We start from the raw sequence: 14,243 nt of genomic DNA on the forward strand, positions 1-14,243 counted from the left end.
GGTATAAATGATACAAATAAATTTTACCAGAACTGAGAACGATCGTGCTGATAACGTGTTATAAAATAACTTATGATTTTATAGTATTGAGAAATTTAAATAAGAGTAAAAATTTATACCCGTAGGAGAAGATAACACTGATAACAAGAGAAGATGTGTTATTAGAAGGAGACGGAATGGTGTGTTACAAACGATCGAAACGATCGTTTATATAGAAATGAAAAAGTGAAGTTACTGTGCATGCATAGTGATAGTGGGCTCCACAACGTTTATAATGTCAAAAGTTTCGGCCATAAATATTGACGTTTGATTCTTTTTACGTTTATAACAATATCAAGGTTAAACTTTCCTCTGCTCCGCGGGTTAAGAACTTAAGAAGAACTTCAAGGTTATTAGGTTAAGCTCTCCTTTTGACCTTAAGAAAGAAAGAAAGAAAGAAAGAAAAGAGATTACCGTCATTTTTAAGATAAACGTTAAATGTTAATGTATTAATTGGTCAAATTTTAAAGTTTAATGTGAATCTACATTGGATAATTCCAAGCTTGTGGAAACTTAACATATTATTAGATGTTTAATATGTTAAGATAAACACAATAAGGAAACCTAGAAATAGGAAAAGGAAGTTTCGATTTAGGTTAGGTTTGTGTTTTCCATATCCCACATGTTAAAGGGACATGTTAAAGGGAATTGTCTTTCATATAAATATAGGTCTAATGCAGAGGTGTTCCATATGATCTAAGAGAAACATATTGAGAGCTTTAGTTTTGAGTAGTTTCTAAAGCTAATAAGAAAAGTTGTTCTTATAACTCTTTGTATTTCTAAGAGATCTGAATTGGTATCAGAGCTTGCCTCACATGAGTTCAATCTATTCGGTGAAGAGAATAGATTTGAAGCTATGGCAGCTGAGGTGGATTCTATCACAAGAAGCAAGACGTGTGAGCATGTGGATAGATCGGCTGGTGTTAAATATACACGGGTATATGACACACGGATGGAAGCGTGTAACACGACTCACGTAGGAGTGTGTGACACAAAGGTGGAAGCGTGTAGCACAACGAACATACCAATGGAGTCAAGGTTCTCAAAGGATGAAGACGAACTAGAGATAAAATTGTTGGGTGTTGAGCAGAAGGCCGACATCCTTACCAGAGCTCACGTACGCAAGATGGCGGACATGACCAGAGTTATCGTCGCAGTGAGCTTAAGCCACAAGACTCATCGCAACTTAAGTGAAGAGGTCAGGAGAAGGTTATACAAGAACCAGACCGATTCTAAGAAGAAGCGGTACGGAAGCGAGGAGAGCATCCAGTCTAACCTTGAGAAAGATGTGAATTCAATGGGTGGATTCGCACACCATGGTGCGGTGAAGGAGGATTACTTGATGATTAAGTTCAAGCAAATGAGAAGCTTAATCAGAGTTCAAGAAATTGATCTCCCTAATTCAAGTTGGAATTAAGGGGGTGAATGTTGGATAATTCAAAACTTGTGGAAACTTAACATATTATTAAATGTTTAATATGTTAAGATAAACACAATAAGGAAACCTAGAAATAGGAAAATGAAGTTTCTAGTTAGGTTAGGTTTGTGTTTTCCATATTCCACATGTTAAAGAGAATTGTCTTTCATATAAATATGGGTCTAATGGAGAGGTGTTCCATATGATCTAAGAGAAACATATTGAAATCTTTAGTTTTGAGTAGTTTCTAAAGATAATAAGAAAAATTGTTCTTTTTAACTCTTTGTGTTTATAAGAGATCTGAATCTACGTATATAAAAGATGACAATATCAATCTATCCACCCTAAAAGATTGAGACATGATGATGTTGCAAGTTTTGTTGGGGAGAGTCTAGGTCTACCAATCTGGCAACGATAATGTGGATGAGCTTTTTAAGAATGGCTTCATGATCAAAAACCACATAAGTTTTGGTTTTATAAAAAGATCTGTATAAGAGATAGTTTATTATACATTTTCAAAAGTTATTTCGAAACTAATTTTTTATTTGTGTTTTTAGTCTTACAGTTTGGCTCGGTTTTATCGAGTTAAAAATTTAACTAGTTCTGTTTTTGGAGATGTGTCACGTGGACAGATTTTATCCATCTTGATTCTTAATAGATTGTTAATAAATGAAGTTCTCTTTGGAGAACTAGAAACATAACAAGAGTTTGAGAACAATACTAAAAGTCATTTCTACAACAATTCTTGTAAGCAACATTTACAGTTGATGATTCTCTTTTGTATTCGTACAGTGTTCTAACAAATACATAAAGTAAGTGGATTTGGATGTGTCCTAGCTTATCATTAAAATAATCAATATATGTCTATATAGTAGATATATATTTTGATATAGAAGAGAAAAAGGGAGGGGACAAAAGGTACACAATTGGTTGAAACCCTAAATGAGAAGTGGGTGTGATAGGCATGCGGCTCTTTGATTGATTTCCATTCCCCACCATATACACTTTTGCACCATTCCCCGAATCCTAATAAAACAAGCTTTTCTTACTATTGGAGAGCCTAACACATATTATTGATTTCCTATTCTGTTAATGAACTTTTCTTCCAAAGTTTCAGACCCTTTCCAGTTTGACCTAGTTAACAATCTTTCTACAAAAGTGATGTGTGATGGGAATATAGGATTGAACGCAGCAACTCTTAACATATGGGTATTGTTTTTTATGTGTGATTTACTTTTTACTATAAACTAGGTGTTTTCCTGCACAGTGTTTTTTCCTGCACCATGTGCAGTAATTTTTTTAAATCTAACTTATTTTTAAAATAAATTTTATTAAATATTATAGATTTTACTATTTTATTACTAATATTTAATATAGATTTGATATAAATTAAATTAATATTTAATATAGATTTGATATAAAACTAATAAAAATAATATAAAATTGTATAATTATCAAATATGTAACCTAAACAATATTTATAAAATTTATAGATATATAAGACTAATGATCTTACGATTAGATATTTAAATTTTTAAAAAATTGTAGAAATTTTTGAAAGCTTTAGTAATACAAATTGTATAAATATACAAAATAATAATATTTCGAAATTTGAAATGTTATATATGAATATATTTATTTTATAGATGATATATGAACTATTACCATATTTTTAAAAACTTTACCAAAAAGTAATATCAATATTAAATGTAATATATGAATTATTACCATATTCTAATAAGTTTGCCAAAAATATAAATCAACATTAAATGAAATTATCCATGTCATATTTTTTCGGAAGTCATGTCATCAATTTCAGTAGTCATGCCATATTTGTTTTGTGAAATTGATTGTAGAAATGACACGTGGCAAAATCACTTCGCAAATATAGTTTAGGGGACAACTGAAAATGAAGCATATTATGTTCACATAGAAATATAAAACAAAATTTCCGGCTTAGATTTTACAGATTTAGGATTTAAATTATACTCAACCTGCTGGAACACTACATCACTATTAAATGGAGTAAACAATAATGTTATGATTGGTCAAAGTTGAATTCAACAAAGCTAAGATAGCACCATTTAACGTAGGTAATTAGGAAAGTTCAAAGTCCAGACACCTTGAGAATGAAGGTAGAAAATGCAACAAAAGTTTGACTAACAAAAGCGGTCGGGACCTATTGATTTGGTCCCCATCACGTTTTGATTTGGTGAGGTAAGTGTAGACAAGGAGATTGAAGGCATATCTTCTTTTACTATAGACTAGAGATTTTTCCGGGTTACGCCCAGATTTATTTTTATAAATTGCTAGCTGTTTGAAAGTATTAATTTATTCATATTAGAATAGTTACTTTATATATATTGGAAACAGCAAAAAATATAAATTATCATAATGAAGTTTAAATGATTATAATGTAAAATGAAAAATAATAATAAAACACACACATGTTACATTACTCAAAATATTATTACAGTATAAAAAATCAGGTTTAAACTCAAATCATTTTAAATTTTGATTTCCTAACTTATTCATTCCCTCTTTCTTTCAGATTTGTATTACTTAATTAGTGGCTAATGTTTTTTTTTAGTTTTATCAATAAAACTAATCTTTCTAGAAGTATGCATGAAAAATATTTCAACTTCAAAAGTGTTGGATCTGATAAATATTTTTGCAAATACATTGATAAAAGGTAGACATTTAATTGCTTATTGTGTATTTTCTGAAAATCCATAAAAGTTGAGAAAATAGAATGGTTTCCATGAGGTTTTTATGTCGTGCAGATATCTCTACTAAGTATTATACGTTATTCTTTGCTAAATATTATTTTTCTAATTTTTCGTTTTCAGGAAAATTAATAGAGATATTAATTTATAGTTATTTAAAATCTATGATAAAATGATACATTTATGTAAAACATTACGGTGTCATTTTACATTAATTAATGAATATAAAGAAATATTAGTTGACAATTATGAATTATAATTTTTAAGAAAATTAATTGAATTTGTTGAATTGCTATGAATTTATAGTTATTTAAAATCTATAATAAATGATACATTTATGTAAAATAGTAGCGTGTCATCTATAATAAATTTTGCAGATTTTTAAGTTTTATAAATTTTAATTATTTATTAGTAGGTATAACTTGTGACTTATGAATTATTCATGTTAATATCTTATGAAAAAAGCAAGATGCTAATATTTATTGACGGAATTCGTGGTGTTTTGCTAATAGAAAATAATGTGTTGCTTTCTTAGAAACTTGGGTTTTGTTTTTCTTGTCGCGTCATTGGTGTTCTTCATAACAATACTCTGTTGTTTCATTAGTCAAAAAAAAATCTCTGTTGTTTCTTCTGCATATATAACTAATTTAATATATACATTAGTGAAAGCAAAGACAGTAAAATACTGCAGAATATAGATTAATACACGTAGAAAAAAGAGACTCTCAAATCTCCAAACAATAAGCCAAAACTCTAATATACTAAGAGCAGGACTTGGTTATACTTGTTTCTCCGTTGGTTGATTCAAGAGGTAGAAAAAGTGTACAATCATAGCAACATGCTGATCACAAGCACATACACACATATACAGATGTTGGCTCATAAGCTGTTTAAAGAACACTATTGAAAGAAGCATAAACTTAGGCGAAGCTCTGACATTCAAAAAGTTTATAATCTATAATCACAGTAGTACGATAAATGTTTCCTAAAGAAAAAGGTGAGAAGAAAACCCCTTCAATTCCAGAAACCATTTTGGTTCTAAGTAAACTGGTGAAGGGCAATAAATTTCTTCTCGCTGAGCAGTAGAAATGGCCTGGCACCTAATCCCTATTCTCAAATATTGGTTAAATTTTAAGATCAAGGGCCAAGAGGCAAACAAAATCTCAGTAATTCGAATTAAAAAAAAAAATGTCAGCATCATTATAGCATACCTTTTGTACTCTCTGATATGTTTGATCATTGATCATCATCCACCTGCTGATACATTCCAACTTTAAAACAATCAATTGAATAAAAGAGTATATATAAAAACCAAAGCATACTTACAACGTTTACTGCCCAATTGTTCTGGATACAATTTACTTTAGCCCTGTTCGCTATCTCAGTTCCCGTAGTGTAAACACATTCTACGATATTTGGGTTACTCAGGAACAGAACCAAGCTACATGTGCATATATCTTTTAAGCTCTGGAAAAACAGCAAAAGTGAAGACTAACAACATAGGATATATATTTTTCTTAAAATACTATACAAACAAAATTAATAGGAATCTGCACCTTAATTTGTGATTAAATAAGAAAAATATGTAGAAAGAAAACCTTGTTAGAGAAAGACTTCGTGCGGGGAATTTTTTGAATCCTCTGATTCCTATGGTTGGTCTTTGGAACAATCTTGATTCTCATTCTCTCAGATCTTCATAGAATCACGGCACCAATAACCTACAGCATGTGCATGAATGCATCAAATCATTAAGAAAAGAAACATGGTGTTGATTTCAGATGAGAACATAGCATATTTATCCTAAAAACAACAGTTTTTGAAGTTTATTCTATAATATACGACGCTGCCGAAGGTGGGGATTCCGCTGGATAAGCAAAGAATGGATACATTGATAATCCTAACTACTTAATATCATATTCGAGAACGATCGTAAGAAAAAAAAGAACCTTTCTTCTATGATGGCCGAACTACGAATCTAATGGATTTTACGGATATCCCTGCAACTTCCGGCGACCAGAGCATCCTAATCCTCCTTACTCAATCCCCCGCTAATCATCTGCTTATATAGAATGAGAACCAACCGACGAAGAAAACAGAGAAAAAAGTGGGAACGTCAACGGTGAAATTACTCCTCGAAACGGATTTGGAGAGAAGAGAAATGGAAGAGGTAAGAGATGGAAGTCGAAAAGTGAAGAACGAAATTAGGTTTCGTCGGCCATCAATTGCAGATTACGGATAAAAAAAACCAAAGCCCAAACCGAACCGAGTGTGACTTGGACAAATAAACTCACTCTATTGGCTGATTTTAATTGAGGATAGATTTACCATCCCAACAGACTTTTGTGAGCGTCAACTAGATACTTTTACAAAGACTTGTAGTTAGGTGTCGTCTAACAGTTTAATTTTTTTCATAATGCCATACATTTAAATAAAAGTCTGTGTTTTATTCTTTATATACATATTTTATAATGTTCTATATACAACTAAAATTGTCGAACGTGATGCCTTAAACAACCGGTTCATTTGCCTATGCTCCAAACCGGACTTGTTGTAGTGAATTGTTATCCGTTTTGAAAGGATGCGGTTCAATTTGCAAATGAAGGATAGACGAGAGACGTTAAGACTTAAGACTTAAGAGGGTGTGGATGGGGCATCAACATCTCTATAATTTTCTCAAATCTTTCGTCTCATTTACATGAGTTGTTTCTATCCACCATAGTACCATGCGTAGAGAAAAATAGGACCACACCCATGTCCTTCCTAACTTTTTTCTGTTTTTATTTATAAAATGAGAGGAATTGAATAAAGAAATTTAACAACAATGATAAAAGGACAACATGACTTTTTGTGGTTTGAGTGAAGTCCAGCCACGCTAAGCTCCATTTGCTGATCACATCATCAACCGTTTCTCATTGTTTATTCATGTTCGTTGTGAAAAGTTAATTGCAAATTTCTATGCAATAAAAAGGTTGAATCATTCATAACAAGGCCTTAAGAGTGACTACAGGAAGAAACATAAACCTACTAATTTATGGAGCAACATTTTAGGAACGCTCCTGCATATGTTAGTTACTACTACTACTACTTCAACAAAACAATAAAATAATATACAAATATTATTGGATATCTCAAAACTCCAAGCCAATAATTTCTCAAATGAGAGTTCTCTAATTATCAAATACCAATTTAGAAAGCTTTCTATAATGCTACTTATTTAGTTATTTTTGTTATTTGACACAACCTCATTAATTATATAATTTTACCTTCCATAATACAGCTAATGATATATATACAAATCTAAACTACTGGTAGCTAATGTGAGAATAATGAATAGCTCAATACTATAATATATAGCTTGTTATGTAATAGTTACATACATGCGGAAATGTTAACGTGCAACTCACTGCATTAGTACTCGACAAAGATTATAAAAACTATAACAAAAAATTATAAAAATTAACTTACCTGTAAATCACGCGGCTTACGGCTTTTGCAGAGAAGCAAAAATATTTACAAAATACTCTCGATATTAACAACAAAAAGATATGAAAAGGTGATTTCTTGATATAAATGCCGTACCATATGAGAAAGAAAAAAGCCAGAACCCAAAGTTTATCTTCTATTCTCTATTGACTTAGACAAGAACCATGATGTCTCACCGGCAATGCCTAACGATAGTGACTGCCCTAATTTTGCTTCATGCTCTGAGTTTAGTGAGCTCCACTGTTATGTCCCGGGCTGACCGGATCACCAGTTTACCCGGTCAACCCAAGGTAGGGTTTCAGCAGTACTCTGGTTATGTCTCTATAGACGAGAAGAAACAGAGAGCTCTGTTTTACTACTTGGCTGAAGCAGAAGCCAAACCCATCTCTAAGCCTCTCGTCCTTTGGCTCAATGGAGGTTAGTAGTTGAATCTTTTGCTAAAAACCAAATTCAAAATTTAGAATCTTTTTATCTTCTTTATTACACTTTGAAACCTAAAGATTATGATCTTTCATACAGGACCTGGATGTTCATCATTGGGTGTTGGTGCATTCTCTGAGAATGGACCTTTTAGACCAAAAGGATCAGTCTTGGTGAGGAATCAGCATAGCTGGAATCATGGTAAAAGTCTTTATATATACTTTAGAATTTTTCACATCTCTGTTCAAGAAATATAATTGTATTAAACTGAGTTCTTGAATTATGCAGAGGCGAATATGTTGTATCTGGAAACACCTGTTGGAGTTGGATTCTCTTATGCAACTGAGAGCTCTTCGTATGAGGGTGTCAACGATAAGATCACTGGTAACAATCACAAATGAGTTTAGTTTTCTTGTGATGATGATAATGGGGTGCATGCGATATGTTGCTTGTTAGATCACTTTCTACAGGAAAATAATGTTATAAATATACTTCCCATTAAAAACAGATACAGCTTTTTTCTATGTTTGTTCTTTCTCAGTCTGACAAAAAGTTGATAAAGGTTGGAGCTTTTTGCAGAATCCAGATCGCATCTGAAGAAATTATTCTCTTCTTGTTTGTCTTGACATATCAGACATTCTAATCTTTGTCTCTATGTGGCATTTTTCTTGAAACAAAATTTTACAGCAAAAGACAATCTTGTGTTCTTGCAAAAATGGTTCAAAAGATTCCCTCAGTATCTTAACAGAAGTCTCTTCATCACTGGTGAAAGCTATGCTGGTAAAGATTTACTCTACCTCTATGTTGAACTTTTCATAGTTAAATGTATTAGTGTTACAAAAAAATGTATTAATTACATATGAATTTTTTAGGTCATTATGTTCCTCAGTTGGCTCAGCTTATGATTCAATACAACAAGAAGCACCATTTGTTTAACCTCAAAGGCATTGCTGTGAGTTTTTTTTTTTCATTCATGCACACTTTCAACTTTGTGATTGTTAACCGGTTTTTGTTTTGTCTTTAATTGATTTCTTGGTTTTGTAGCTTGGCAATCCGGTTTTGGAGTTCTCTACCGATTTCAACTCACGAGCAGAGTATTTCTGGTCTCATGGGTTGATATCGGATCCAACTTACAGAATGTTCACATCTTATTGTAATTACTCACGGTTTGTGAGTGAGTACTATAGAGGAGACGTCTCAAGTATGTGTTCTAAAGTTATGAGTCAAGTTAGCACTGAAACAAGCAGATTTGTAGACAAATATGATGTTACTCTTGACGTGTGCATTCCTTCTGTGTTATCTCAATCCAAAGTAGTTAGCCCTCAAGTGAGTTCAGAAACCAATAATATTTTCTGATTATTTTCTATACATGAATATACTGATTTTTTTTTTGGAATGGTTTAGCAAGTGGGGGAGACGGTGGATGTATGTGTAGAAGACGAGACGGTTAACTATCTAAACCGGAGAGATGTGCAGAAAGCTCTCCATGCTCGGCTTGTCGGAACTCGAAAATGGGCCGTGTGCAGCAAGTAACGTCACTTCTGCTGGATTTTAACCTTAAATTGTCTATAGTCCATTTGATTCGCTTTTTAAATGATGAAATACCTACAATTTACAAAAGGGTTTTATTATGATGATGACGACAGTGTGCTGGATTACGAACTACTTGATGTGGAAGTACCAACGATAAATATTGTTGGAAGTCTTATCAAAGCTGGAGTTCCAGTTCTTGTGTACAGGTAACTCAAATGTTTCTAATGTGAGTTGTGTTTAACTTGTCTTAATGTGTACTATTTTGTAATAATAACAGCGGAGATCAAGACTCCGTGATTCCATTAACGGGAAGTAGAACATTGGTGAAGCAACTGGCTCAACAATTGGGACTGAGTACAACCGTGCCTTATCGTGTTTGGTTCGCAGGACAACAGGTTAGCTTCGGGTTTTCCAGTGTCAAACCGTTTTAAAAGATGTGGAACGTACGTAGTAATTAAGGTGTGGTGTTATAGGTTGGTGGTTGGACTCAGGTTTATGGGAACGTATTGGCATTTGCAACGGTGAGAGGAGCGGCCCACGAGGTACCGTTCTCGCAGCCCGAGAGATCACTTGTGTTGTTCAAGGCCTTCTTGGGTGGTAATCCTCTCCCTGAAGAATTCTGATGTTATTTCCATTTTCTGAGCTTGTAAGTAAAAAATTATTACATCCTTTGGTGAAAAATATTCCAAAAAGGTTATACATTTGATTATGGCAGATGTTAAAAGGAAAATACTTGAAAATTTTCTTTTCGTGACATTAGGTTTCGGCCGATCCCAAAAAGAAATGTATTGATTATCTAAATTGATCGGACCATATATATGCAATAACTATTTAAAACTTTTTAAAAAAGCTCAGAAGTCAGAAGTCCATGTTTCATAAACAAAACAAGAATATGATTTGCTCAATACAACTAACACTTAAAAAGGATCAAAAGTAGATTAGCATAGAGAGAGATTTCTCATATAGAGAATTAGTAACGCCTTGGAAAGCAACACCGTTAACGTTCCACAAACCAGCAACAACATAACGAGGTCAAACTGCATCATTCCAAAACCCAAAGATAGTAGTAGTATAAATGATTGCTTAAAGAACACTTATATTTCCATCTTTTATGGCTTTATCAAAGGACCTAGAACAACCTTGAGATCGACCACCAAACGATGGAAAGGAGACTAAAACAATTAGGGACCTAGGCCCAAAAATGGTGGAATCAAGATTTGAAGTTACCAGGTTCTAAGAAAAGGAAAGCAACCCTCATATTATCCTTCTCCGTAGTATTCACATCTCTAAATGGACATAGTGGCGGTGGATGTAGCTGACCGTAGCCACTGTAGTAGCCTTGAAACCTCGTCCTGGTTGGTGGTGGAGCCTCCATTATTGGTGGGTATAGAGGCGACGGACCTGCAAAATTTATACAGAATATAAACACATGCATGTTATTTATCATTTAATTTTCGAAGTACTGTCATATAAAAAAATAAAAAATTTACCAAAAAGAAAAGGAAATTATGAAAGCAAATGTGATTTGATCATTTGAGGGTTGCCTTGTGGTTGATTTGGCTCATGAGAAACATGATAAGATGTCATCGTGAAGATTTAGATTCGTAACTCGTTTGGCAATGTAAACTGGAAAGTTCAAAGAACATTGATTCAGAAAACTGATAATTTGAAAGATATTCAGAACATACACGCCATTCTTCTGTCTGTTCTCATTTCTTTTTTAATTTTAAGAAACTAACCTGATTAGTAGTGACTAGAACAAAACCGAAGTTGGCTTTGTTGAGGGAAAGGCACTTTAGCAATTGTGGTGTATTTGACGTGTTGGCTTTAAAACAATTAGTGAACATATATTTTTCAATCATTTGAAGCTGAATAACATATACATATTAACCATTAATAATTTGGAGATCATAGATGAATATTTTATCTCCCTATACCTATGACGGTTCTGGTTGGCTTGCAACGATGTGACGAGCTACTTGGCATTTTGATCCAGTTTAATCCGAATTGAGTCGGTGCCTTCCGGTTGGGCTCGAGTCTAAAATTACAAAGTCCTCTCCTTTCTATCTACTATAGCTTTTTGTTCCAGTTAATAATTTGTAATTTTTTGTTTCCACAAAAACTATTAAATTTAAAAGGATTTTGATGCTACAAAAAATTAAAAACCATGAAATGTGGAATCACATGTCGCAATCATTATGATTAGCACTCATCTTCATCATTTAAGAGGTGGGCGCGATTCCTCAGGGCTCAATTTCATTGACCATCTTTAATGCAACACTTGTTTATAAACATTCCTCAACATTATTACTATCTCTGTTCCCAACATTATTACTATCTACGTTCCCGAAAGTAAGATTTTCTAAATTTATTTTTTGTTTTAAAATAATAAATTTTCTAAAAATTTAAGATATTTTAGTAGTTAATGTTTAAAAGTTATACTCCCTCCGTTTTTTAATATAAGTCGTTTTAGAGAAATATTTTTGTTCCAAATTATATGTCGTCTTCGGTTTTCTATGTAAAATTTATTAATAATTAATGTTGTATGACCAATGATAATATATCTTCTATTTTTTTATTGGTCAAATTGTAGTTAGGTAAATAATTAATGATGTTTTTGTTTAGAAAATATAATAAATTAATGGTTTTCTTAATCTACGTGCATAACTGTAAAACGACTTATATTAGAAAACGGAGGGAGTATATTTTTAAGAAACATTAATTGAAAATATTTAAATTGGTTAAATACTATTGGTTGATATTTATTAAAAAATTATAATAACATAAATAATAAATTTAATTGTAAATATTTATTATATTTTTAATATGCGTGAATACTCTAGAAAATCTTTATTTCGGGAACATAAGGAGTATTATTTTTACAATAAAGGCAACACAACACATTTCCCATCTGAGAGCATCTCCGATGTAAATTTTTATATTTTTCTCTAAAATATAGATCTCAGATCTCTCTATTATAGACTATATAATAGAATTCCTCTATTTTAAAGGAAAACATAGAAAATTCTTGCTTTTTTGTCTCTATATTTAAAGATAGAAATAACAATTCTCTATATTTTCCCTTATAAATAGAGAAATTCTATCATGAAAACATACATTAGAGCAAACTCACTTCTATAATAGAGTTTCTCTATTTTAGAAAAAAATATAGAAATACAAACAAACAGGGTGGGTTAGATATATCTAAATGCGAGTACATTTTAACTTAACGTCTGAAATATTGCCATTGAAACTCAGTTGTTAATGCCCACTCACAAGAGAATTAACCATTAAGTTACAACAATATAGGATTAAAGAAAGAAAGAGAACCTAATTAAGCAAATTCTCATCTGAATAAAAAGGGAAATTAAAGAAGAAGAAGTGGAAATAACGAGAGGGACGTTTCAAGGAGAGGCAGAATGAGGTCGATCAAAGTGAACAAGCTGTGCCGCACATTTGGGGCAGTCCTCGACAAGCTTAGGAACCATGAAGTACATGAAACAAGCTTTGCATCCAGCAACAACAAGCACAGCTTCTTCTTCTTCTTCTTCTTCTTCTTCTTCTTCTTCTTCTTCTTGTTCTTCATACTCTTCCTCTTCCTCTTTCTGATTCTCTCTTGATGATGGAGAAGACTCGGATGAAGACTCCTCACTGTCGTAATATGAGCTATCTTCTTCTGAGCAAAATGTTCCACATGATTCTCCACTGTCATTATCTGCATTCATCATCACTTTCCTTGGATCCTCTTTCACTCTCATTCCATTTTTCCAGTTTATATAGTAAATCTCTCCTGTCTAAAGAAAAAGAAACCCACCACCAGATTTGGATCAAAAAGTAAAAGATGTAACTCCTTTCCCATATAAAATGCTTTTTATCCTTTTTATTAGTACTCTACTTTCTTATGCACCACCCAAAGTTGTGTTAAGACAAAAAGCTTTGGTCCTAGATCTATAAATAAGCAAATGACTATGTACTTTATACATGTACATATGTAGTAGTATAGAATTGATTAAACAAGAAAGGATACATTTGTTTGCTTGTTTAGAAAAATCATATCTACGAGATGAAAGATTGACTGAAAAAGTATTATAACTATAAATAAACTACGAACTGAGCAATATTTATACGATCTTGGAAACAATAAATGCATCAGAAGGAAACAAGAAGAGCATTAAATAAAAAAGAGTTCTTGCCCCTAATGTACTAAGAAAAATGCATTTAATGCAATCTAAAGTACGAAAACGACACGAGTTCGAAGTTTCTGTAGTGATTAATTTAACCTAAAAAGCGTTTAAAAAAAAGAACGAAGATGAGGAATCTTTTTTGGTTACCTTGAGATCAAGACACTGCTCCCAGTGACAAGGAAGAGATATGTGAGAGTTAAGCTCCAGTGTTCTGTCTGAGATCGGAGGAACATGTTCGTTGCTGCTCTCTTCGGTCGTCGTTGACGATCTTCCGAACCTGTCTCCAACTCTTCTTCTCCGATCACTCAGAGAAAAATTCTGCATTGATTTCTCAAGAGATTTTGTTATCGAATCCATGTTCGGTGCCTTCATCTTCTCCTCTCTCTCTCCCTCAAGAGTAAAGAAAGAGGAACAACGAGAAGATTGTGATGAGAATATTTT

General features: G+C 32.6%; 2 protein-coding genes and 1 long non-coding RNA gene across 5 annotated transcripts; 1 reads left to right on the top strand and 2 right to left on the bottom strand.

The window, feature by feature from the left end:
- Positions 1-4,845: 4,845 nt before the first annotated feature.
- LOC106337669 lies at positions 4,846-6,402 on the bottom strand. 3 transcript variants are annotated; one of them, XR_001269097.1, is made up of 5 exons: positions 6,129-6,402; positions 5,781-5,900; positions 5,509-5,649; positions 5,394-5,439; positions 4,846-5,289 (listed from the first exon to the last, which is right to left on the bottom strand). It is a non-coding gene; the product is annotated as an uncharacterized LOC106337669 (long non-coding RNA). The 3 variants fall into 3 exon arrangements; XR_001269098.1 differs by having other exon boundaries at positions 4,846-5,436; XR_001269096.1 differs by having other exon boundaries at positions 4,846-5,439.
- Positions 6,403-7,746: 1,344 nt separating this feature from the next.
- LOC106337388 (serine carboxypeptidase-like 46) lies at positions 7,747-10,361 on the top strand. The gene is made up of 10 exons (XM_013776485.1): positions 7,747-8,082; positions 8,185-8,286; positions 8,374-8,469; positions 8,773-8,865; positions 8,958-9,037; positions 9,130-9,411; positions 9,490-9,614; positions 9,732-9,824; positions 9,896-10,013; positions 10,092-10,361. The coding sequence occupies exons 1-10, from the start codon at positions 7,830-7,832 to the stop codon at positions 10,239-10,241; spliced, it is 1,392 nt and encodes a 463-aa protein (XP_013631939.1). The 5' UTR covers positions 7,747-7,829; the 3' UTR covers positions 10,242-10,361.
- A 2,483-nt stretch (positions 10,362-12,844) lies between these two features.
- LOC106339617 (histone chaperone RTT106-like) lies at positions 12,845-14,243 on the bottom strand. Its single transcript, XM_013778464.1, has 2 exons — positions 13,950-14,243; positions 12,845-13,412 (listed from the first exon to the last, which is right to left on the bottom strand). Exons 1-2 carry the CDS (start codon positions 14,172-14,174, stop codon positions 13,023-13,025), a joined length of 615 nt encoding a protein of 204 aa, XP_013633918.1. The 5' UTR covers positions 14,175-14,243; the 3' UTR covers positions 12,845-13,022.

Source organism: Brassica oleracea, chromosome C4, assembly GCF_000695525.1.
Source record: "Brassica oleracea var. oleracea cultivar TO1000 chromosome C4, BOL, whole genome shotgun sequence".
Lineage (NCBI taxonomy): Eukaryota > Viridiplantae > Streptophyta > Magnoliopsida > Brassicales > Brassicaceae > Brassica > Brassica oleracea.

Coding starts and splice junctions, on each gene's coding strand:
- LOC106337388 (XM_013776485.1), top strand. CDS start 7,830: ATGATGTCTCACCGGCAATGCCTAACGATAGTGACTGCCCTAATTTTG. Junction 9,038..9,129: donor TTAACCTCAAAGGCATTGCT/GTGAGTTTTTTT, acceptor TTGGTTTTGTAG/CTTGGCAATCCGGTTTTGGA. Junction 9,825..9,895: donor GTTCCAGTTCTTGTGTACAG/GTAACTCAAATG, acceptor TAATAATAACAG/CGGAGATCAAGACTCCGTGA.
- LOC106339617 (XM_013778464.1), bottom strand. CDS start 14,174: ATGAAGGCACCGAACATGGATTCGATAACAAAATCTCTTGAGAAATCA. Junction 13,413..13,949: donor AGCAGTGTCTTGATCTCAAG/GTAACCAAAAAA, acceptor CTTTTTCTTTAG/ACAGGAGAGATTTACTATAT.